At 22.0% G+C, this 26,581-nt stretch overlaps 2 protein-coding genes across 2 annotated transcripts; both read right to left on the reverse strand.

The window, feature by feature from the left end:
• Positions 1–1,218: 1,218 nt before the first annotated feature.
• On the reverse strand, positions 1,219–21,765 carry LOC128953687 (glutamate receptor ionotropic, NMDA 2B-like). Its single transcript, XM_054299201.1, has 18 exons — positions 21,561–21,765; positions 19,082–19,381; positions 15,479–15,660; positions 11,893–12,143; positions 10,901–11,084; positions 10,071–10,197; positions 9,971–10,007; positions 7,391–7,443; positions 7,093–7,220; positions 6,868–7,012; positions 6,584–6,767; positions 4,764–4,889; positions 4,588–4,684; positions 3,107–3,391; positions 2,986–3,036; positions 2,723–2,853; positions 1,733–1,968; positions 1,219–1,625 (listed from the first exon to the last, which is right to left on the reverse strand). The coding sequence occupies exons 1-18, from the start codon at positions 21,762–21,764 to the stop codon at positions 1,293–1,295; spliced, it is 3,054 nt and encodes a 1,017-aa protein (XP_054155176.1). The 5' UTR covers position 21,765; the 3' UTR covers positions 1,219–1,292.
• A 471-nt stretch (positions 21,766–22,236) lies between these two features.
• On the reverse strand, positions 22,237–26,211 carry LOC128953740 (polycomb protein suz12-A-like). Its single transcript, XM_054299260.1, has 9 exons — positions 25,858–26,211; positions 25,734–25,780; positions 25,520–25,659; positions 25,397–25,455; positions 25,235–25,324; positions 23,915–25,167; positions 23,768–23,847; positions 23,507–23,705; positions 22,237–22,353 (listed from the first exon to the last, which is right to left on the reverse strand). Exons 1-9 carry the CDS (start codon positions 26,006–26,008, stop codon positions 22,237–22,239), a joined length of 2,136 nt encoding a protein of 711 aa, XP_054155235.1. The 5' UTR covers positions 26,009–26,211.
• Positions 26,212–26,581: the final 370 nt, after the last annotated feature.

The raw sequence follows: 26,581 nt of genomic DNA on the forward strand, positions 1-26,581 counted from the left end.
ACTGTAAATATTGCATTCATTTCCTTATATTAATAGATTGTAAACATAAATGACGACAAACTATACAATAATTGTATTGTATTTCTACTGAATCTATCAAATGTTATGTTAATTGACATTCAAGTAAAGAATATTCTGTTATTTTATATAATTACTTAAATAAATAAATAAATAAAAATACATAAATTAATATCTATAAAAAACTTATTTTATTTAATTATATTATTTAAACATAACTTATAATAAAAAAATTAAATACAATTTGATGCTAACTTAATATTGTTTTCAGTTTAATGTAATCATTTGGCATTTAAACAATTTAATCTATATATACATTTAATCTATATATATATATATATATATATATATATACTGTATATATTATACATATTTATTTATTTATTAATTTGAAAACTACATTGTATTTGTAAACTTACTGTAGTTATATTTATATTATTATATATTTATTTAGTTTAAAATGGTTTTTATATTAAAACTATAACTTTTATTATACAATACATCTAAAAATTTGTACATTTATACACATAAGTAATATTTTTAGTTATATATTCTGATATTGTTTTTTATTGATAAATATAAATACACTTAAATTTTAAATTTAAAAATTTGTATATTAAATGATTTAGGTTAATACTTATGTTTAAATGAAAACTTTGCTTATAAATATACATTACATAAAATTCATTAATGTTTTGAGATTAAAATAAAATAAGCATTGACTAAAAATTAAATACTTTTTTATCTATATTTTATAATAAGTAAATCAATGACAGCTAAAAATAAATTTATTAAACAGTATAAGACTAGGTTTTTATTAATTCAGTATATAAAGCACATAAGTTTTTATTATAGTTATCTATTGTTTCGTTGATTTGCTTTAATGTCATTTTAAATAACTAAATGAGCAATAATTTTGGCAAACATTTGATTACATGGTTGCATCATTTAAAATAACATTATTTATAATTATGAGAGATAATATTTGGCATTTTTATTTAAAAAAAAAATAAAATAAAAAACATTTGATACTGTATTTAACAATAATAAGTTATGAATGATAAGCAATTATAAGCGAGAAATGTAGACAATTAAATAACTGAAAATACTGTATAATAGAAATTGTTTGATGAGATTCACTAATATTAACACTTTGATGGTTCGGTATTTCCTTAATATTATTACAATGATGTTATGTTTTCTCTAATACAGTATATAATGTTAGTGTTAATAATTAATTAATAATCGTATAATAATAAGAAATGTTATATCAATCAGAGCACTGTYTCAAACTCAGAGACGGCGCCGGGATTTGCTATTTTGTGTGTCATTATAGCCGTCGGATCATTGGTTGTCGTAATACTTTTGGTCATATCTCTGGTTCGTATAATTGTCTCATTGGGAGTATTATTAGTGCGAGAAAATTGTCTAAATTTAGGATCAAATTCTTTAAATGTATTATCACTTTGAAGTTGTCTTAATTTAGATTTTGTTAGATCTACTTCTTGTAGAGTTTGTCGTCGTTTTATTTGACACATGGGATCATTGCAGTGGTTGTATAGATATCTGCGGTCATTGTGATGAAATCTCAACGATCGGGCCATACTCTAGCATTAGGGACATATAAAATAGATATAATATATATATATATATATAATTTATATACTATAAATGATATACAGTATAACAAAAAATGTAATAAAATTGAATTTACCAAGCTGACTAATGTAAAGCAGCCATCCCTATCAGTTTTTGCCAGATGCTGTCGGCAATACCTAAAGTACAAGTGCTCTAATGCTAATAAAACTACTGTCAATAATATTCCGCAACCGAGTAATAGGAAAGCACTCATGAATTGATTGACATCCAATGGTTTACTTATATTTCGTTTATTTTTCTGTGATTTACAGGCGCCCTGAAACCAGAACCTCCTGAGCCTCTCTAAGTCACCTAAAAAAATAAATTGAATGCAAATATATGTTATATATTTTGCTACTTTTCAAATATTTATTATTATTTTTTTGTATGTTTGATATATGTTTAACTCATTTATTATAGGCTACACAAAATTTGCTATCATAACTTCTACTGTATTTATTGTTAAAATACATGTACAATACATACAGTACYTGACATATATCTATAAATAAATTTTGTTATGTAATACTTCTTAATGCTATATAAATACAGTATATAAAAGTTTATGTGTATATTGTATATAAAAAATAAATGTAATCAAAATAAAATTAATGAATCGGATAAATGTAATGAATATTTTTCATTTTCTTATTTCAGTTTTTTTTTAAATAAAGCAAACAATCGATATTTGACTAAAAATATAGATTAACTCTAAAACACTTCATTTTCTTTTAAACTATAGAATAGAAAATAAAATTTAATTTAATTTATAGTACATTAAAAGCAAATCAAGCAATAATTGTTTATATTTTGTATTTTAATTTAAACTTATAAGTATATAAAGATTGTATTAAAAACATAACTATAATGTAAAATGTATATAATAAAATAYATTGTAAAATTTTGTCTATATATAATATAATTGAATTAAAAAATAAAATCTAATTTAACACTGTAATGACATAAAATTTTAATTAAACATACTATTATATTAAAGATAAAAAATAAAACCTATATAAATTATTTATTTAGAAAAAATTAATAAATAAAATGTTTGATAACAAACCCGATTCTCTGTATTCAATCATCTTTTTATTGAATTTTTCCAAATATTTTGAGTTTTTAGGCATTGCAAAGCCATACCCTGTCATAGCATACCAACTGCCAACTGTCAACAGTCCACACTCACTGTCCTCTCTATACAATTAATTAATTATCGAAATAATAATCATTTTTATCAAAGAGAAACAATATTTTATGTAATTTATTAGTAATGATTAAAAATCTGTATACAAATAAATGCTAAAAATATAATGAAAAAATACAAACCCAACCAAATGATCCAATACTACGGCATCATAGATCCAGGCATCCAATTCACTGAATTAAAAGGAAAAACAATTAAATTTAAACTAAAAACAAAAACATTTGACTAAATTGTATAAAATACCCTTTTTTGACGGCATTCACGCCTTCAATTGGAGTCGACTTATTAAAGGGAGCCATATATGCATGCATTCGGGGTTTGTTTCGTTTGAGCACAGCTTCTGTATTACCGTAAGGAAGTGTACCGAACTTAAGGGGCGGATCATGGAGTCGGGGGTTCTGTAGTTTGCGGTCTTCGAGACCCGAAAAATCGTGATACTCTTCGCGTGTAATCATAAAAGCAGCCAAATTAGCCGTATATATGGCTAAAAACACGACTGCAAATGTAGCCCATGTGTTAGCCATAAATCTAATATTAAATTATTAAAATTTACTATTAGATAATTTATTATATATTAATAAATTATTACATTTTAAATCAAATACAATAGTTTAAAATATTATGTAAAAATTATTATTTTTTATTTTAGTTAATTTAATGTATTTTATAAATAAAAAATAAGATTTTATATGTTAAATACATGACATGAGTGGGCGAGTTATCTAAAAATTTATATAATACATAATACTATTTTTCTTAAATTGAACAAACAATTTTTTATTTATTTTTATGTCTAAATTATAGTCTATTCAATTATTAAAATACTGTATATTATTATAAGGCATATGGGTATATAAAATTGCTTAATGCAAAGTTTATAATAAGTAATATATCATAAAAATCAAAAAAAACTAGTTTCTTAGTTAATAACTTTTATATAATATAGAATATAAATAAATAAAAAAAWTATTTTTTGAAATTTTTTGGGACATATATATTGAAATAATTAATTCCATTCATAATCACACAATAGGTATATCTCAAAAAACTATAAATTTTCTAAAATTATGGCATTTTAATAATATTTTGTAACATTAAAAATTAAATGATGAAATATTTTAACCATTTAGAACAATAGTTTTACTTTTAATAAAATCTATATGTTTATCAATTAAATTATATATTAGTTCTAATTTGATATTTTCTTGTAAATAAGATTTTATTAACTTATAATTATATATTTATAACAACAACAAAATTAGTGGATTAAAATTTTTAATAAATAATACATTAGATTATAATGATTTTTTCTAAATATTTATAKATATTTATATTAAATTCTAAATAAGTTAATAAATTTAAATGATTTTTTATATGTGAAATTTAGGTTTACAAAAATATAAAGAATTTGTAAATAAATTTTAATTTTATGTATTCATTAACGCGTTATAATGAATAAAGTTATTATTTATATAAAACATATAATTTACGTAAAATAAATTTATTTAAAAATATATTTTCACAGACTTGCAATAACACCAAAATTATTAATTATAATTTATTATATTGTTATTCAAATGGCATATTCTTGGTATACTTTACTCAAATAAAAAAATAATGTTTTTAAACAATTAAATTTTGTAAATTAAATTAAATGTCTGTTACAAAATATTTTACTTTAGAAACTAATTTAGGTATAAAATATAGTGTAATAGTGTGTAAACCTGGCTGTATATCCTTTAGGTATATCCACGTGAACAGCGGCTCCAAAAAGAATAGCCCAAACCAACCAATAGGTTCGGAATAATGAAAATTTATGGTCTAAATAATAGGTAAAAATTAAAATAAGATTCATTAATATTTTGATAATATCTTAAACTTTTTAATTAAAAACATATACCTCTGGGAGGGACGAGAGTCATGTCATAACCGGATGGACTCAACCATTCAAACAGAAATATAGCAAAAGCTGCCACTTGAATACTGATCAGTAAAATCATTATCCATGAAATCGTATCAAACGGTTCTGTGTTTCAAAAATAAAGTTTATTTTAAATAATTTTTGTTTACAATTATTGTAAACTATATAATTAAAATTTCTTAAATTTAAAAAAATATATTTTGTATTTCTATTATACAGTATATATAATATTGAGTATATAATGTACGTATAGTTAATAACATGGAATATACATTTAGTAGAGCATATATTATACATTATATGTTTCAAATGGTAAATAATTTACCTGTATTACAATATATAATATATACTTTTTATTTATTACTTATATTTATTTATATTTTTATATAATATTATTTACTATAATCAATTTATTTGAATGCTTGTAGTAAAACCTAAATAAATAGTATTTATATAATGTAAATATAAATACTTATAATATAATTATATATTAATAATACAGTATATGAAAAGTTTACAATAGTTTTTACATTATATGCAATACTCGCTGTCTAACGACAAATTATTATATCAATATTATATAAAAGATAATATTATAACGTAAACTTCAGTTATATAAACTTAATAAACTTCATGTTTATTAATTGTATTAAAAAAATAAAATTATTTTGTATTACAAACATTTGTCACAAAAATGTTGTAAACAAAGCATTCGAGGCAATTGACTCGTAAAACATTAAATAATATATAAAATTAATAAATTACTGTAATATAAACCCAATATAGCTATAGCTATATTAAATTGAATTCATTTAAAAAATTCATTATACATTTTGATTATTACACAACATATTATATAAATATGAACTAAATTACACATTTTTACTGTCCATTGGTTACTAAACAATAAAAACTAATTATATTATATATTTCATAAATTATATACAGTTTTATATTATTGTACTTAATATCTTTTTTATTATTTAATAACTTTTATAAAATTTTTAAAAATTGTTACTAACATTGTTTCAATGGTCACTTAATTTAATGTAATAACGTTTTAGAAAAAGCATTTTAAAAATATCATTTTAAGAGAAATGATTAATTTACATTTAATATATTGTTTAGACTTACAAACTGAGCATTTATATTAATTTTAATTATAAATTGAGCGAATTTTATCCACAAAATGTGACTTTTTATTTATTAAATACATTGAATTCTATGTTAAATAATGAAAATAATCAAAAATACTATTTTAAGTATTCAATTATCACATATAATACAAATAAGAATTTATTAGAAAATTGAACATTAAATGCATTTTATTTTGTACTTTAAAATTTTATGAATGAATAAAAAATAAATTAAATGTAATTAAAATTTTTATGGTTTAAGTGAGTTTGTGTTTGAGTAACACAAATACTATTAAATAAAAGTATCGGCAATTTTAGCGATAAGACAAATGTATTTCCCTTTTTATAGCTAAACAACAATTGTAACAATAGCTTCAAAATAATAGCACTGCTATACAATATATTGAATACATATATTTATATATAGTATATACGGTATATAACGTATAATCACATAGAGAAGCAATTTAAGCGCAGTTTGACTAACAATAGGGACGGATTTCAATTTGCCATCACTTCTACACTAAAAATAGTAGTTAAAGTACAGTACAATACATGAGGACTGACTGACTATACAAACAAATTAGCCGTAAATGAATAATACAAGACTAGTGTTAGTACTTAAATGTATAGCTATTTAAAGTGTTGTTAGAGTAAGCAAACCGAGAAAGGCTTTCGGAGATATGATTCCGGTTCGTTTGGCCACTACTATAGCTATACCCGTCTCCAGAAAGGGAACCGTAAAGTCAACAAATGCCTGTCTGTCTGAATTGATTTTGATGGACGTCACCACCATATCTGACCTATGATTCAATAGATCGGCTATCAGTCCATTCCAAGTGCCGTTCTGTTCATATAATAATAATAATCAATCAATCAATCAATCAATCAATCAATCAATCAATCAATCAATAAGTAATTCAATGAAAAAATGAGTTTTCATTTACAATAAGAACCCCCCAATTGCCGTCTTCAACGCGATTCAATTCATATGAAAATTTCAAGTCATCGGCAAATTTCTGTAATAAATCGATGCAAAATCCGGCGCAACAGCCATACCGGATACGAGTGCCGGTCGAGCTCTTGTTATCACTATTTAACACATGTGTTGTCTTTAAGCACTTTATTATTATTATTATTATTGAAAATTATATAATTGTCTCAACACATACCCAATTACGTACGGTTCAGTTATTTTGCACCGAACGGCACGACTGACCGCACACTCTCCGGTCTCGTTATTGGGCGGAACTAAGTTTATAAATGGCGGCTCCTGAAGAAACGACACCTTCAAACTAAACTGTTTTTTAAACAAAACACATATTTATTATTATTATATAATTTATATATTAGTATAAAAACAACAAATCTCAGAATAACAGAATATTCTTAATTGAAATATGTATTAAATATTTCAAACCAATTACTTAGATATCTGTAAATATTTTATTATTGTATTAAAAGGTTCACCTTTTCTGGTACTCCCATCGGTGCCACCGGTGAGTTGCCCGGCCATGTGATGTCTAATATAAAGCAACACATTCTCATTATTTATTAACATTTCATATCAATTATTTAAAACAATACATTGAATGCTTATTTCTCACACAACTATGTTATACATAATTCAATAGTTTACAGGTTAGGTTAGTTAAGACATATTTCCTAAAGATATTAAATACTTATTTACTCAATCACTACAAACTCATGTTTTTTCTATTAATTTAATCAAATTAACGAAAATTTGTTTCAATTATTTTAAAACTCCATACAATATGTATATGAATGCCATCAATGATATTAAAAAATAAGTATAAATGTTATTTTCTACAATAATTTTATAGTATATTAAAAAGTAAAATTTTTATTAAAATTTATTAAAAATATATAGTATTTACACATTATAATACTATAATAACGGTATAACGTGTAAATGTATTTATTATAATATAAATATATTTTGTATTGTTTATAGTGTACTATATTTAATATACTCAATTTGTTTAAGTAAGTATGCTTTCACGTAAACTCATAAAATATTCACACAATAATAAAAATATTATCAGATAAGTCAAAATAAGAAATAAACCATAAAATATTTTTTAAAACAGCGAGCCTATGATTTTCAAAATAAATTTATTATAAAATCTATTTTTAAATAAAAGAAATCTCTTAAATTTTGATAAAAAATAGTACAAATATTGTTTTATAAGTAAAAATCAATATTTTTAAACAACTAAAAAAATAAATAATTTAACACTTGATAAATTGTTATAATCATAAATGAGCTTAATTAAATTTAATTAAATCACTATTTTCTTGCGATTATCTCAATGATCTAGGTCACTTCATTATTCTATTTAATCTATTCTTAATAATATAAGAGATATAGTATTATAAAAATAGCTGACACTGTAGTAAAAATTAAAAAATCAATTTTAGTATAACTTTAGGTCATAATCACAGCAAATATAAAGTATTTAATCTTTTTCTATACTATAATAATGTTATGAAAACTTAGTGACAACTACTGTGAGATATAGTTTGCTGTATAGTCTAATGTAGTCATAAAAACAGTATTTGATTTTTGATGTAATTACTGTACAAGAAATTTTTGGTATTAATATTTATGAATAGTTATGTCGTTTTTTGCTGAAACAATATTTAATCGATAAATTTGATCATGGTATTATTATTTTATTAATAGTTAACTTGATTTATTATTATTTTTAAAGCAAACTTTTATAAAAAAAAATTAATTTTAAACAAATCAAATTAAAAATATAACATATATTTATTGTAAGGTTTATCTTAAAGTTTAATTCTGATTAAATAAATATAATATAATACAATATAATAAACTTTAAACGATTACTTATTTTCAATAAGTTTTAAAAATAAATTTTAGTACTGTATTATCCACTCTAACATTTTAAGCCTATTAAGACTAGAAATAAGAATTATAAGTATAACTATCATTGATAAATGCTATAAATTTACTACTGTATGATATATTTGTTTCAATATAACGTTATAAGTTATAACTTATAACATACAATCTTCAAAATTACTATATTATTATTGCATTAGTTAAAAAAACATTTATTTTAATCCAAATTATTATAATCAAAAATATACTATAATATATTATTTTAATTGAAAGATACATAAAATTTATTTTCTATTACACATTTATTATATAGATTCTTTGTTTAACTTAACAATTATAATTATAAACAACATTATATAGTAATTTAAAGTATGTACCTATAGTTATTTGTTATATATATATATATATATATATATATATATATATATATTCAAATTATCTAAATAATAATCTTTTAATTTAATATAATTAATCCATAAGTTTTTTTTCAAATAAAATAATGCTAATAATTAGAAATAACATAATTTTTTCCACAATAATATTGTTGAAGTTGTCAGGAATATTACTCACATTATACTGCATCTCATTGTTTCTATATATGAATACAATATATAATGAAATTAACATGAATTGTCAATCAAATATACAAATCAATATACATTATTTAACATTTTTTGTTTTAATTGGTTTTATTAGGAATATAGTTAACTAATATTATTTTCCACTTTAATTGTTAAAGAGAACTAAAATATTAGAGGAATTTTGTTTGAAAACTTTACTTTTTTAATAAAGTAGACAAACCCTACATATAAATAAGTGTTTTTAATAGTTAAAAGTTTTAATTAGCAATGTTTCAAATCTATTATCACTAATACAATAGTTTATCCATGAATTTCAAAATGTGCATGATTAATTAGCTTAATTGTCAATTTTAAAATTTAATCTAAAAACACAAGATTAACAAATTCTAATACATTCCATATTATTATTATTATTAAAATGTTGTCCAAAATTAAATTTGATAATTAAATTAATCAAAATATATTAATTGCTGGATTAATACCAAATTAAATTACAATATTTTATAAACAAATTTTGATTTTATATTATATAATATTACTTAATATAGATTTATTAAATAATTTCATAATATGTGATACCTTTAATTTCAATTCCCTGATCAGTCCATGTGCCAATCTATAAAATTATTAATTTTTTAAGCATTTCATGTAAAATATTAATTGATTTAAAAGGTCATACCTTATCCCACATCCCTATGTTATTAAGATTCATGACATCTAACTCAACATATTTAAGGGTTCCGTCGGCATTAAACTCGAGGTTAGGTCTGCCGTACTTTGTTTTTAGGCTAATGTTTCGTAGGTAACTGTTTTGGATATAATTAATATATTAATTTTAATTAATTAAATTTTAATGAGTATTTAAATATTTTTATAATTTTAAAATCATTAAATTAAGTGTTATTTACATTGAATAAATATATTTAAAATTGACCTTTTATATAGAATAAATTAATAATAAAAATTACTTAAAATGTGCTTAAAGTACATAATATTTTATAATTAGAGAAATAAATATATAAATCATTAAATTTATTTTACATCAGTTTTATACTTAATAGTGAACAGATAACCAAATTTTGACTCAAATATAGATTGACTGTATTTTATGATAAAATATTTGATATATTATATTATTGATAAAGAATTTGAATTTTAAATTTAGATTTATCTAATGCTATTAAGACTTTTGCTATCTTATGAATAATTTATAAATAAAAATAATTCAAATATATATATTAAAAACTATAATAAATTAGATTATCAACAATCATAATAAAAATCTATGATTTTAGCAATTAATTTTTTTTAGATTTGACTAGTGATTAAATAATATTGTTATAAAATAAATTATAATAAACTACTTTGTTAATATTTAATTTACTAAATATACTGTATTTATGTCATATTAATTTAAAGTAAAATACAATAAATACAAGTTTATATTTATATTGGCAATAATAATAATATTAATGAATTAATGAACGTTTAATTAATAAATATAAATACTTGAAAAATATGTCTCCTCGTGTCCAACGTGTCTCAGCTGATCCATTGCACGACAAATTTGGTGAAAGACTTAAATTAAGATTTTTAGCGTCGTTTACAAACAGCTCTAATCCGTGACCAAAGATAGTAACGGCTCTCTCTATTTCATCCAACAATCGCTGGTGTGTTGTATTGAAATGAACGCCTAAATACAATACAATACATATTAACAATATTTTGTTAAAACTCTAATATTTTTATTTTATATAATGGAATACAATTAAAAATCTGTACAATTTTTTAAAATAAAATTAAATAAATAATTTAATAAATTATGACACACACACTAAACTAAACTAAATAAAAATTATAGATTTTATATGCAGTATAAATTCATATTTATCATATTATTTACAGCTATTCTCATAATAGACATATAATCTCTCATGAGATTCAGGAAAACAAGTATTGTAATGTTGTTTTGACACAAGTCTTTTAATTTTTAATTTAACCATTGCTATTATTTGTGATATATATATCAATAAATTTTTATCTATGACTTTCAATATATATTTAAAATATGCAAAAAATGTATGAATAGGTTTTTGTTGATTACAATATATGAATTGTCTGTTATTTTAATTAACTTTTTCATTTATATTTAAATATCAATATTTTTCCAAATTATTATTCGCATAACGTCTTTATTTAACTGATCCATTGATCAAATTTTTTTATTATCAAATAAACAATATAAGTAAATAGTATATAAGACAACGTTTAATGTAAGCGTTTTTAACAAAATTAATTTTATAATTTTTTCAGATTTTTAATTATAAATATCAAATATCACATTTAATTTAATTAATATACTGTTACTACTGATAATAATAAAAATGTTTCAAAACTGTTAATTTTAAATTTTATTTGTTTGTTAGTTAAACAGTTGCTAATCTTATTGTATCTTATATTATATATATATATTAAATATATTATTAGTAAACATATCAAACCCAACATTCCCGGTGGGAATTCTCCGGGTGCGTAGTCAGCACCGCCTCCTAAGACACTTTGTGTGACGATCCACATGTAGTTCTTTCCCGTCATTTTCAGATACTCCGCGGCGGCCAATATTTCCTGTGCCTCTTCTTTAGTTGAATACAATAGTATAACCCGAGCCTCACTTACTGCCAGTGCTTGGAGTTCATCCCTGATCTCATTTCTGTCGTTTTTCTTAATCAAATAAATATCGAGAATATTAAACCTAAACAATAGAAATACAATAAAATTATTAGAAAACTCTTTTAAATTTTATATCAAACATATTATATCTAAAATAATGCTTTATTTTTATTTTTTAATTTGCTTTATGCAAATAAAATGTGTATAATTAATATAATACTGTAATGATTTTAAAAAAATAGTGATTGTAATAATTATTAATAAAATTATATATTTTAATAAATCAGAATTTTTAAACAATAATTAGTATTATTTTTAAATTATAAGATTTTGTAATTAGTAAAAAATGTATAAATAATAACTAATATTAAATAATATAATATAATCATATTGTTAAATATTTAAAATTAATTCTAAAATATTTTTAATTAATAATAAGCCATTAAATTAAGTAAAAATAGTTTATACGAGAAGAAATCCATTAAAATTGTATTAAATTATATAATTTATCAAATTGTTATAATTTTATAATAATATCCAAATTGCATATATAATTTTTATAAAATATTGCAAAACAATTATTTCATAATTTATAATTTAATGATTTTGCATTATTTTTAGATTATTATTTAACCATTTTGATCACCCATGTTATAAAGTGATTCAAAACCAATATTTAAAAATTATGTAATTATTATCTTTTATAATTAAAAAAATTTAATTCAAAAAATACAATAAAACAAATTTTAATTTATAATAATTGTAACTCATCTAATCAGTTGTGTTTATTAAAATAATTTTTTTAATTTCTCATCTGAAATTATACTTTCATTGTGATATTAGTAATAATAAATTAGTTAGTTATTTCATAAACAAATATTATACAATTTTAAATAAATTTTAGAATTGTTATAAATAATAATAGCAAAATATTTTTTTATTTTTAATAATTTTAGAAATCTAATTCATAATATTATTTAATTTCTTATAAATATTGTAAATCTAATAATTATAACTTAATATAATTTTAATATTACGCTACTATTATGTAATAAATATATAAAATAAGTGGTTTTTGTGTTTAATCACTTCAAGTATTAATATTTTTTCCATACATACAATATACCGTATAAACAATACATCTAATATAGTGAACCATATAATGTAGAATATGTAGAATACATAGACTGACCACCCATACAGTTGCCGCCTGTATTGTACAGGAATGTAGGGTCTGATACAATGTAATATACAATATAAAATATGTGAAACTAATTGATTAATAAAAGTATAAAATAACTATGAATTACATTTTGTTAGTAAAAATTGCTTGTATTTTAAATATATATATATATAACAAATAATTTTTTTTAATTTTTATAAAAAGATTTACAATTTTATGGAGTTCATGTTCAAAATAAAAAACTAAATTTTAACTTTTTTGTGTAATTATAATATCTAAATTAAATTATTCTTAATTTATATTATAAATATATACGAATATATACAGTTATTTAAATACAGGAATATAATATTTAATATATAAGAAAATACAGATGAAATTCATATATTATATACTATTATACAGGTTTACTAAGAAATTGTGTGATCAGTCTAATAATAATACATGTAACCATAACAAGACTGTAATAATTATTATATTGTTGAACATTAAATTTGTTTTATTTATTCAATGCATAAAATATTTTGTTATAAAATTTAATGCAAATTATATACTGTATATAATCTTATTTATTAACAATCAAATATAAGCAATTTATTGTTTCAATAGTATTTGATGATTGATATAATAAATTATATAATAATAAATAATAAATCTTAAGCAATATCTTTAGTCATAATTTTTCTAAATTAATGTTATATTCTTTAAGAATTCAATTCATGCCAAATGCAAACAACAGTATATATACTGTATATTAGACACGATTTTATAGTCATTTTAGTCCCTTAAATAAATCGATGCATTAAAATATAATAATATTATACATGAATAATATGCGTTATATTTTTAACGAGTTGTTTGTCAGATAGAGATTTCTCTAATGAATTCAATATAAGTAACTTTAAATTTACACAATTATTGTGTGTCTTATCATTTAACAAAAATTTTAAACAATATTAGCYCTAACAGTATACTATTAAGTATTACATTTGCATGTTTTTATGATTAATTTTTCTATTATTATTATTATTATTATTATTTCACAAGAAAAAAACTATTTTTAAAATTAAGACTGTGAAAAATATAAAGTAAAAAATTGTAAAACATGTTATTTTGCCTCAACGTTAACAAATGCTTTTTTAAGTCATCTTTCAAAGTCATGTATTGAAAAGCAACCAAAAAGTTGTCGTATTTAAGCATAAAAATAGAAAAATCTTTGTATACTATTTAGAGCAACAAAACTAATGGAAATTGATTTGCTTTCGGTTCTAATTTTTTCTCTCTTTTTTAGACTTTATATTCAATTTTCTAATATTTTATTCACACATTTATTCAATGACTTTTGAATGCATAAAATTTTATTTATTAAAAACATTAAAAAACAATAAATCGATAAATTTATTAAAATAAACATTGTATTTAAAATAGTTAATTTTTTTTATTAATTACTGCTGTACATACAGTATTATTGTAAATTGTAATCATTAAAATAAGATATAATAATAAGTACTGTTTAATTAAATAATGTTATTTACAGTTAAATATAATTTTATTATTAGTATGTATGTTATATTAAGTGATTACAATGTTTTTAAATAAATAAAACTTATTTAGATATAAATAAATAAACATTTATGATATACAGTATTTGAAAATCTAAGTCATAAAATTTTTATTTATATACCATAATAATAAAATGTATTAAATAACACTAATGACAAATGTTTGACTTAGCAATTCAAATAAATTTTCATCTATTAATACAATATAATTTATACTTTATATTTCAATATATTTAAAATATCTAATAGTAAGTCTCCAGTCATTTAATATAAATAGTTTTAAATGTTTTCAATATACTATAATAATAATTTAATAATAATAATACAATGTATAAGATGTATATTATTGGTATATTATTAAAAAATTTATAAAAATTACTGTACTTAAGCTTACATTCAAACTTTTAACAAAATTCTTGTATTTAAAATAAAAAATTGTAAATTAAACTTTATTAATCTTATGATTTTTTATAGTAATTTAATAATATTATTTATTAAAATATTTGATAAAATATAAAATACAAAATTATTATATATTTATTAAGAGTTGACAAAAAAAACTAATGAAATAATTAATTTATTAATTGATAAATAATTAAAGATCATTATTATAAAATAGTTGTAATGCATTTAACTTATTATAAGACATCAAATAACAAACACATGACATACCGAAAGTCATCGATTAAGAGAACTTGATCTCTGACTGCTTGGATGAAGTGGTCGTATCCGCCGATATCAGTGGTCACTATAGAGAAGACGTGCCACGAATAGCGCCGCAAAATACTAAGCATTGCTGAGACCTGATGTTCAACGGACGGCGCGAGTTGGAGGACACGCGAGTCTACCATTCGCTACAATGTTTCATATAGTTTACAATTTATTATATTTTCAATTAAATATTAATCATTTTATTCCTCTCTTTCTTTCTTTCTTCTCTCTCTCTCTCTCTCTCAATTTATGTATCCTAATATATGCATCAATAATTCAATCTATAGTATTTGATTATGCAATGAAAATTGCAATTTGGCTAATGATGATGTTTTTATAAGTAATTTATTAATTTTTAATTATTTATAGTATATTTATAAATAGTATTAGTTGTACTGTACTTGTAATACAATGTATAATATAAAAGAAATTTTTGAAATTTCAATATCAATCGAAAATGACTATATTTATAAGATTACATAATATTTGTATATCAATTATTTAATTTTAATTGTTTTTATTATTTTTAGATTAGATCCCTATTTATTTTAATATGGTAATATAATGTAGACATTAAATTATCTATTTAGTTGTATTAAATTTTTATTTTTCAAAGCTACGACACTTTCTGAAATTAAAAAAAATAATATGAAAAAACAGTATTTTAAGATAAAATAAAAAAATAATAGTACTTTTATTGTAATACTTTATTAATATAATTTTTAATATAATATATTTATATATTATATAATAAATATTTAATGCAAATAAAATTAAATTGCATTGATAACTAAAAGCAAAATTCTTATGATTAATTAAAAGATATATAAATATAAAAAATATTTAGATTTAATTAAATATTTTAACTATAGTATTTAACGGTATAATCGTATTGATTTAACACAAATGAAATATTAGATTTTAGATTAATTTTGTAATATAAGATTCTTACTATTTGTTGTATTTACTATATATTTGAATTATATAATATAAAAAATTGAATCAAATATCACATCAAGTTGTGTATTAAATATTCACATTATTTATTCACTATAATTTTGTATCGATTTAAGTATTTATCTTTTAAAAATCAATGGCAATACAATTGTATCGTTTGAAAGTGTCTGTCAAGACATTTGGATACATTTATTATGGCTTCACATAATCCAGTTTCTTGTAATATCTATTTATAGATAATAAACTATATGTATAAATATATTTAGTATATATTATATATAAAACAAATCTATATATCTATATGTTATATATATTTTTATAGTTTTGGTTTCCAGAGTTTGGAAAATTGGTCGTTATTGACATGTCATAGACTAGTAGTGTATATACAGTATAACAACAAAATTGTAGTCAAAAGTGTTGGTTTACAACATAACGAAAGCATATCAAATGACATATGAAACGAAGCAACAAAATTATAACAAATTATAACAAATTATAACAAATTATAACAAATTATAACAAATTATAACAAATTATAACAAATTATAACAAATTATAACAAATTATAACAAATTATAACAAATTATAACAAATTATAACAAATTATAACAAATTATAACAAATTATAACAAATTATAACAATGTAATTATATTGATAATTATATTATTCACTTTATATATACAATTTATATACAATATATATATATTAAATTTTCAATTATAAAATGTTAGAGAACATGTTGAGAATAACTATTTATAAATAATAAAAATTATTTGCTTCAAATCAATGCTGTAAAAACAACAACATTTTCTATATAATATTACTAAAAATATAATAAATCATATAATTTATATATTGGTTGATCATAAAAATATATTTCCAATTATTTATTTAATATCTACAGTAATATCGATATATGTGTACAAAATTTAAATGCAATATTTATTCTAAAATATCATTTAATATAGTATTAACAAATTAATATAAAGTTTATTTATTATTTAATTAAATATTGATTGACATATCATAATATCGTTTCAATAAAATACAAATTATCTACAGAAAACCTCTACTTATTTTTATATATAATGAAAAATCTTTTAAAATTAAAGTAGATTTTAATAAATATATAATTAGATTTAAAAAATAATTTTAATAATAACAATATTAAACAAGAGATTTAACTAATTTTTTATTTATGATATTTTATTCACTCCATAAACTTGTTTATCTGTTTAATATATAGTTAGCAGTGATTTATCGTAAAAAGCTTTTGTCGTTTCATTATATTCAGTAGTTTAAGAAAATTACATTTCAAACATAAACTAACCTAAAATTTCATTATATTTTGTCAATAATTTATTTTGAAGTTTGTTTACAAAAACTAAAGCATTAATGTTTAACATTTTATTAACTAAAACCTATGTTTTAAATAATAATAACTAAGTTTTGTTTTTAACACAAATATTAATTAATTTGTTTCTCTATTCAAAACTTACAAATTAGTATTAAATATTAAATTGTATTATATTTATATGTTTTACAGTATTTAATATTTTTATTTAGATGTTTCTCTATATACTGTCGTTAAAATCAATAAAACAGAAATATCCTACTATTATATGCCATATCTAACCCATAAAAGTGTTAAATTGTTTAGACTATTAACAAATAATGTATATAATGAATAAATAACAATTTACTAAATGTTTATAAAAGTTTTTAGTTAAGTTATTAAATGATTTTCTATATTTAGAGTTTAATTTCATTAATACATTTGATTAAAAATATAAAAATACTGGTTATGTCTAAAACATATAAATGTGTTACACATGTTGTTGTGATGGGTTTGTTGCGGAAAACTAATTAATTAACTCAAGAAAGACGACAAATACATGAATTGTGTAATTACTGTATAAATTGAAGTAACTGTAGGCTCACTATAAACTAACTATAACTTTATGTAATGATGCGATTATTTAACTACATTTGTACTAAATTTGTATTGCATTCATAAAATGTGGTTTTCAATAAATGTATTTATGGTTTTAAATTATATTTATTATATACATGTATTGAACAATTTTCTAAATATAACTATACATACATTTTAGAAATTTCTCTCCAAAAATACTGAACAATCGTTTTGAATTCAAATTACAAATATTTTTGTTGTTGTAAATAAAGGATTGTCCGACAAATACTAGACGTTTAACAATCATATGTATGGATAAGTGAAAGAAAAGATAAAACCAACTGAACTATTGAAATATATGTCAATAACAGTCAGTGACAGTCAGTCTCACTATTACTTGAAATACAGTAAAAACAGTAAAAGCGACGAATTTCAAGTCATTTGATGTGACATTAATAGCATTCAATTTATTGACATAAGTCTTCTCAACTGTATTTACAATACAGTGAACACATATCTCTCAAAAATAAGATATTAAATGTATTTTATATGAAAAGATGAGAGAAACAGAAGAGAGAGAGAGAGAGAGAGAGAGAGAGAGAGAGAGAGAGAGAGAGAGAGTCATGCAAAAGCATTAAACGATTGCATAAACAGAGAAAATATTGCAATTTAGAGGGAATGGATGTCTGACCTGATCTAAGCCTATATTGTCGGCATTCCATGCAATGACTGGTATTCCGATATAAGCGGTCAATTGCATGAGGTATTGGGCAGACGCGGCATTACTGCCCCATATTTCCGAATTAGTCATATATAATATGGTCGTAATGTCTTTGACTAATAGCTGATTGCAAAGAGTCGACAATATTTCAGTAGGACTGGGTGCCAGTGGCAGGAGTACCACTTGCGCCTGTGCTATACGATAGTAATTAGTGAAGTTATACTTTGCCTGTCGGTTCTTCATCAATGACTCGACCGCATCCTGAAGGCGCTGTACATACATATAAAACAATTATCATTACAACACATATTATTGTAAATATATTGTAAATGTATTATTATTTAAGAATCTAATTATTATTATTATTGATTTAAGTATAGACTTTATATAGATTGTATAGATGGTATTTAACATCATAATAAATATAATGTTATTAATAAATGTACCATCATCACATTAGCATCATAATATGTACATAAACTTACTATCAATTAAATTAATAAATATAAATTATCCCAAAAATTGTTACAATCTTTGATTAATTATGTCTAATAACAACAATAATAACAGAATTCAATTTACACGACATATGCTTTCTGTTAACACAAACTATTTGTGGCATTAATCACAAAAAAATATTTATATTTAACTAAGTTTTTTGATGTTTGATTTTTGTCGAAAAAAACAATTAAATCTCAAGAGAAATAAAGCACTCAATCGCTAAAGTATTTCAATTGAATACTAAACATGAATCCAAAAGATTATTGTTTTGTTATTAAACATTAAGATACAAATAAAAGTTTAGATTTATTACAATTTAAAATTCAATAATAAATTTTAAAAGTAATATTATTGAAATGCAATATAATATAAATTATAAATTGAAATCAGAATTTAGTTTAAAAGAATTGGTTTGAAATGACAATAAATAGCATAACAGCTATAACTCTTAGTGTGTCTTAAATCACATACATTTGCCTTCACTTTACTTTTCACATATCAATAGTCATGAATTATATTGTTTCACTTGAATCTAGAAATGGAAAATAGAAATTTTCTAATAAATTTCCATAAGAAAATTTCTAGAAAGTTTTTCATGAATAAATTGTCTATAGAAATTTTTTTTATCATTATACTATGGGATCCCCATATCTATAGATATTATAATACTGTACTAATGATACATAATATACACGACACTACTACAGTATATTAATGAGATTCTTATTTATAAAATTAATATAATTATCTAATTATAATTATAGTTTTTGTAAAATTTTATATATAATTGATTTATATTTTTAGTTTTAGTTAAATGAATTATTTTTTACTTTGAATATTAATTAAAATATTAATAATAAAATTTAGTTAATATTTAGTTATAATGAATTGTTTCAATATAACAAATATCGAGAGAACAAAATTAGTATGGGGATCCCATAGACAAATTTTTTTAGAAACTTTCCAGAAATTTCTCTATTATTTTAGAAATTTTTTTCCCAACTACTTGGATCTAAACTATTTTCTTTGAGAAACAACATTAATGTATTTTTTAATTAAAATATTAAATGTCATTAAGTGAAATAATTGGACATTTTTTATATATTATGAGTTAATGTTATAAGATATTCGTTTAATATTATTATTAAATACTTTCATCGAAATTATATTTATCATTATATTTATATTTAACTTTCCAGATAACTGTGAGCTTAACATAAAACTTCAATTTGAATAATTTTATGAAAACACAAACCATAACTTTCAATAAGAAAAACATTACAAATGTGTATCAAATGAAATCTCTGAAGAATATCTCTTCAAAGATATATTAATATAAAAAGAAGAAAAAATAATATATATTTTATTTTTTAAATTATGAGAATTCTTAGATTATACAACTTTTTTGAGGACAAAATTCATAAATTTTGTTTATATTTTTTTTATTGATTGAGACTATTATTAGATAACTTTACAAAAAAGATGTTCTGTTTTTATATTAGATATATCTGGCGCTACACTAATAACAATATTATTTGTGTTATAATATATTTTGCCAAATTCTGGTGCAAATTAATATCAATTATTGTATTCACAATTCAGATATTTATCTATCATATAATATAGTTTATTGTGGAGTAAATGAATAACTTTATGAATATAACTACAATATAGTGAACGCATTATTCGTGGCATTTGGTGGCAAATATGTCACTAAAAGAGTTCAATCGCTTAACTAATTATAACACAATTGCTAAGAGGATTGCTGTGACTGTCATCGGATTATTTCATATATTAGTATTTCATTATTAAATAATACTAAAAATATTAATTAATTAAAGTCTAAAATCCCATTAATGCTTATATAATTTCATTTAAAACCAATTGAAATATTATTTTTTCTAATATAACAGAAAAATATATAAACATTAAAACCCAATTCTAATACCTTATAATATTGTCTTTGTAATGTAATTAAAGAAGTTTTCGGTAGAATTGCACCAAATGTTATTTTTTGGACATTTGTGCCAAATGTTGATACCGGGGATAGGGATCCAAATGATGTGCGCGACCGCTGCCCTTCAATACCAGTGCACTGCAACACATAAATCAACAACAAGAGGCAACAACTGCTCACTGATAGGAAATTCATGTTTGCCATGGATTGAGACAAATACTAAATATATCAATATATCAATTCATTGAATCACTAAATTATCAAATGATGGTTCAATACAAACATTTTTTAATTAAAAAATATTTTTATATTCTTTCTATTCTTTACATTATATTCAACAATTATTTGTATTAAATATTTATTTAAAAAATGTTTAAATAAGAATATATATATTTAATATATAGTTGTTTGCTTTTAAGCATTTTGAAGCCAATGCAAAGTTATTGAATTATTAGTAAATAAATTATTATTAAACACAATGTTAGTCTCATTTGAATTGAAACACATATTTAAGTCAAAAGCATTCAAATAGTAAATACATTAAAATGATTGAATTGTCAATTTCTAAGTCATCATTGAAAGCATGAATCACAGCAATCATTGTATTGAATACAGATTCACATCAACACTGACTGAATCTCTCAACACATCACACAATACTATAAGACTATTTGGTCACCACTTCTTCAGTTCCCAAACGTTTGCCCTCTCGTGGCAACAGATTATCTATCAATCCATATAACAGTTGTCTGTCCACAGTATTGGTGTCGCTTTCATACCATTCCTTTACATAAGATTATCATAAAAATATAGGTCAATATAATTTTCGTTAAAATTATTATCAAATTCTTTAGACTCCTCTCTCTCTCTCTCTCTCTCTCTCTCTCTCTCTCTCTCAAATATTTTCAATTTATAAATCTGATGAACACTAAGTTTAGTCGATATTAAAATCATTCTTTTTTAAATACAGTTGATTAAACAAAAAAAACATTTATAATAACAACTTTAACGTCACTTTTGATTTTTGCAAAATTAATATATTTATAGAAAATCCATTAATGTATGATTTCATTGCTACAAAATTATTATTAATACAAATATTTATTTACGTTAATAATACATATTTTCATAATTTTCAATTACGATACATAAATTATTATCTTATCAATCTTAACGTTCTATAAAATATACAATCAATCAAAATAAAAAAAATTTTATAGTCTAATTTTATAAATAAAAAAATTTAATAATTGTGAAATATTTTTTTTTAATTTTATTGAATATTTTATTTTTATTGATATATCAAAATTTACAATTGTTTAATTATATTTAATTTTAAAAAATCTATCACCCATATTTCTATAATATATAGGTGATTTTTTTATACAAAATATTTATTAAAACTATAATTATAAATGAAAATTTTAATTAAATTATGTAAATAATAAAATTTATTGTCTTTACAATTGATATAGAATCGCATATTTACTTATTAACTATTTAAATATTACTTATAGTAAATTTAATAATTGATAATTATATATTAAATATATACATATACTGTATATATATATTGAACACAAATAATTAAACATTCAATCATTAATTTAATTCAATTTACTGTTTTAATTGACTAAYAATACTCTAATTAAAACTGCATATAAAGAATAAGAGATCTAAAAAATAACACTACAATAGTTTAATTTGATAATCGATTAAAATGTGATGTAATTGTAAATAATTGTTTATACAGTAATTTACGTAATAATTATTTAAAAAATATAGTTAGTGTATATAAAGTTATGATAATTATAAATGATAGCGCACTTAATTTATACTATAATTACATTGAATGTAAATTAGACTAAAATGTCATATATATATAAATGAAATAAATATTACGATGATTTTTGAGAACTATTTGATTCATGTTTTACAATAGATTCACTATTTTTAATTAATTGATGCAATTTTCTCACACTATCCCATAAATTCGTTTGACTTAAAAGTCCAAAATCATATAAATTATTTAAATGTAATATAAAATTCATATATAAATTTCTTTCTACTAATTCAGTTGCCTTTTCATCGACAAACATATTACAGGCTAATGGTATTTGACAATCGCCAACAAATCTATAACAAAGTAAAATATATTAAATAAACTAAAATACTATTACCGGTAATGTAAAACATACCCATATTTCATGATATGTAAGTTCCACATCTTCATCACCTCTTTTTCGCCTTCATTTACATCAGTGAACTCATCGATCATCTAAAATAATATATAATTTAATATTAAAAAATTTAATTTATTTTTGTTTTTTTTTATTGAAACAAACCATTTGAGTCTTTTGTTTCATCCATTGCGGATCATTTTCACCTTCACTGTCGTAATCCATTCCTTGTGGTCTAATAGGTAAACATGAGTTCGTGTGATAATATAATCTGTTGTGTCCTGTAATATAAGTCCGACAATTGATGGCGTCTTCGTCATCGGGTTCGTCAAACTCATTCATACAATGGGGATGGCGTTTGGGTCGACAAACTATCATTTGAGTGACTGGACTTCGGCGAACGGGTCCATTACGACTAAATGCAAAGCCAGTGTTTGGAAAGGACAGATCGAGAGGGTTTCCCGCATACGATCCGTCATAGCCCTCATTGATGAAAACATCAATTCGGGAACACTTTACGTCCGGTATATAATTAAATAAGAAACGGCAGTGACATAGTTTTAAATGCTTAATAAGTGAATAGAGTTGTTGGCAGTTAAGTGAACACCACGGGCAGCACATGTCGATTCGCGGTCGAGTTATTTGTCGGATATTATTGTTAAATATAAATTGATATTTTATTTGAACGACATTACTATTCTTGCGATTCGACAGTCCATTGATATTACAATTTAAGTGATCATTAATATGAGTTTTATCCAAATTTGGCGAATGATTGCTATTATATGACTGATTACTTGAGTTATCACTCATATTGTTTCCAATTCCTGAATCATTTTCATTATTGGAAACCAAATGATTACTATTACTATTATTATTATTTGTATTTGTATTTATATTTTGTTGATTAGAGCTCCACGAGAGCTGAAACTTAAGAACCGGACCTTTTCTGAACACATCCATAGACCCATAAGGTTTGTTGTCTTCAATAGTCAAACTTTTAATGTCTTCGACACTAATTTCTTGCCATTTTGAATATTTTCCATACTTTGCTAATTTGTTGGCTTTTGGTGGCAAACATTGCTGCAAAACAACTGTGTACTCGCCATCAGTCAGCAAACAAGTCTTATGTTTGTCAAATACAATAAGTTCTGCCTTATAGTAGTCCTTTGTATCGAGTCTTCGCTTCTTCATCGACGGTTCACTTCTATTATTTTCATTCATTATGTTCTCCGGTTTATCTTTTTCAAGATTATCCAATTTCGAGTGATTGTCTTTATGAAGACATGCAATAAATAACAAAGAGTACGACCATTGTTTCACAATTTGACCGTTGGATTCATTAAAATCATTTTTATAAACTGTAAGACAATTGTTGTCAAAGTTTTCTCCATTTAGAGTCGTGTCTGAAGCGCCAACTGATTATAATATTCATCAGTTAAACAATTTGTTGAAATAAATAATAATTAAATAACAATCAAATACCTGAATACTGATATATAGGCGCTAACACATCCTTACGCTTCTGGTGTCCCATCTTTAACAACGATGTCTCCAATGTTACAGAAGAATACTCTATTAAATAAAAAAAGATATTATTTGGTAATAAAAGGGTTAACAATGCAAAAGTCGATTCAAATGCCAAACCATTATTAATACTCTGATCTTTAATACACAACAATTTGAGTGTTAAATTGCCAGACGATCTGTGGATATAAACATTAAAAGTAGTGATAAATCATAATACAAGAGATACAATCAATGACATACTCTTCAGCGATGGCCTCTCTTTGTTTCTTTTCTAAGACATACTCCATAATGTTGTCGACACTGAAATCTCGTCGACGTTTGCTTTTGAAACGTTTGAGTCTATGTCTTAAATAAGTTAAGTTTCGATTAAGAAATATTGGCTAAAAATAAATTAAAACAATTATTAAAACAATTATCAATTCATGAAAACTAAATAAAACTTTTGGGACTCAACTGAAACCAAATGACGAGTCCTTAAGTATCGGTATATTTGTGTCGGTTCTGTGCAAACAAAGAGATAATTAAGTGATAATTTGGTTAAAAGTAAATCAATAGATTAGTAAACAATTGGTCTTTACTTTCAAAGGCCTGTAAGAAAAGCTCGTTTTCGACCAAATTGTTGGTCTCATTGTATTTATCGCCACTTTTGCACTCCTTGTCCACTGAAGATCTATTACTCCAATCGCTTGTGTTGTTGTCATGAGAGCGAACTCTCTTCTTGGACGACATGAGCCAATCACTTAAATGGTCAGCCAATTGGTTACAAACAAGTGATACGCTGATGGATATGACAACAGAGTGGACAATGAAGTGCTCAAAGTATTTGTTTATTACTGATTGTATGTAAGACTCAATCAAATCCAATGTTTCACTGTTTGTCACAACAGTTGCTGTAATACATGCCTTACACTCAAAGCGGCGCCAAAACTACCTGTGCTTTGGACGGCATATAATGTACAGTATTTTACAGTAAGTAAAGGCAATAAAACATCAAATCATTAAATCACTGCTTAATCCAGTCATTTGCAAATAATTAACAATTAGTTAACATTTTAACAACATTTGTATGTATTGGCCATCGAGACAGTGGTCACACATTATTACACATTATTACACATTATTATTCATTTTATAATATGATTTCTCTATTTATTAAATTAATTTAATTAAATGTTAGCGGTTTGGGTCTGAGTTTGTAAACTAGGGTTTGGTTTGGTTTGGGTTTGTAAACTAGAGTTTAGATGTTTTACATTTTATTTTATTGAATCATTTAAATATACTTTATTTAATTATATTTTATTT

Source organism: Oppia nitens, unplaced genomic scaffold, assembly GCF_028296485.1.
Source record: "Oppia nitens isolate AA-2021 unplaced genomic scaffold, nextdenovo-longstitch-racon4-pilon3 scaffold23_pilon_pilon_pilon, whole genome shotgun sequence".
Taxonomy (NCBI): domain Eukaryota; kingdom Metazoa; phylum Arthropoda; class Arachnida; order Sarcoptiformes; family Oppiidae; genus Oppia; species Oppia nitens.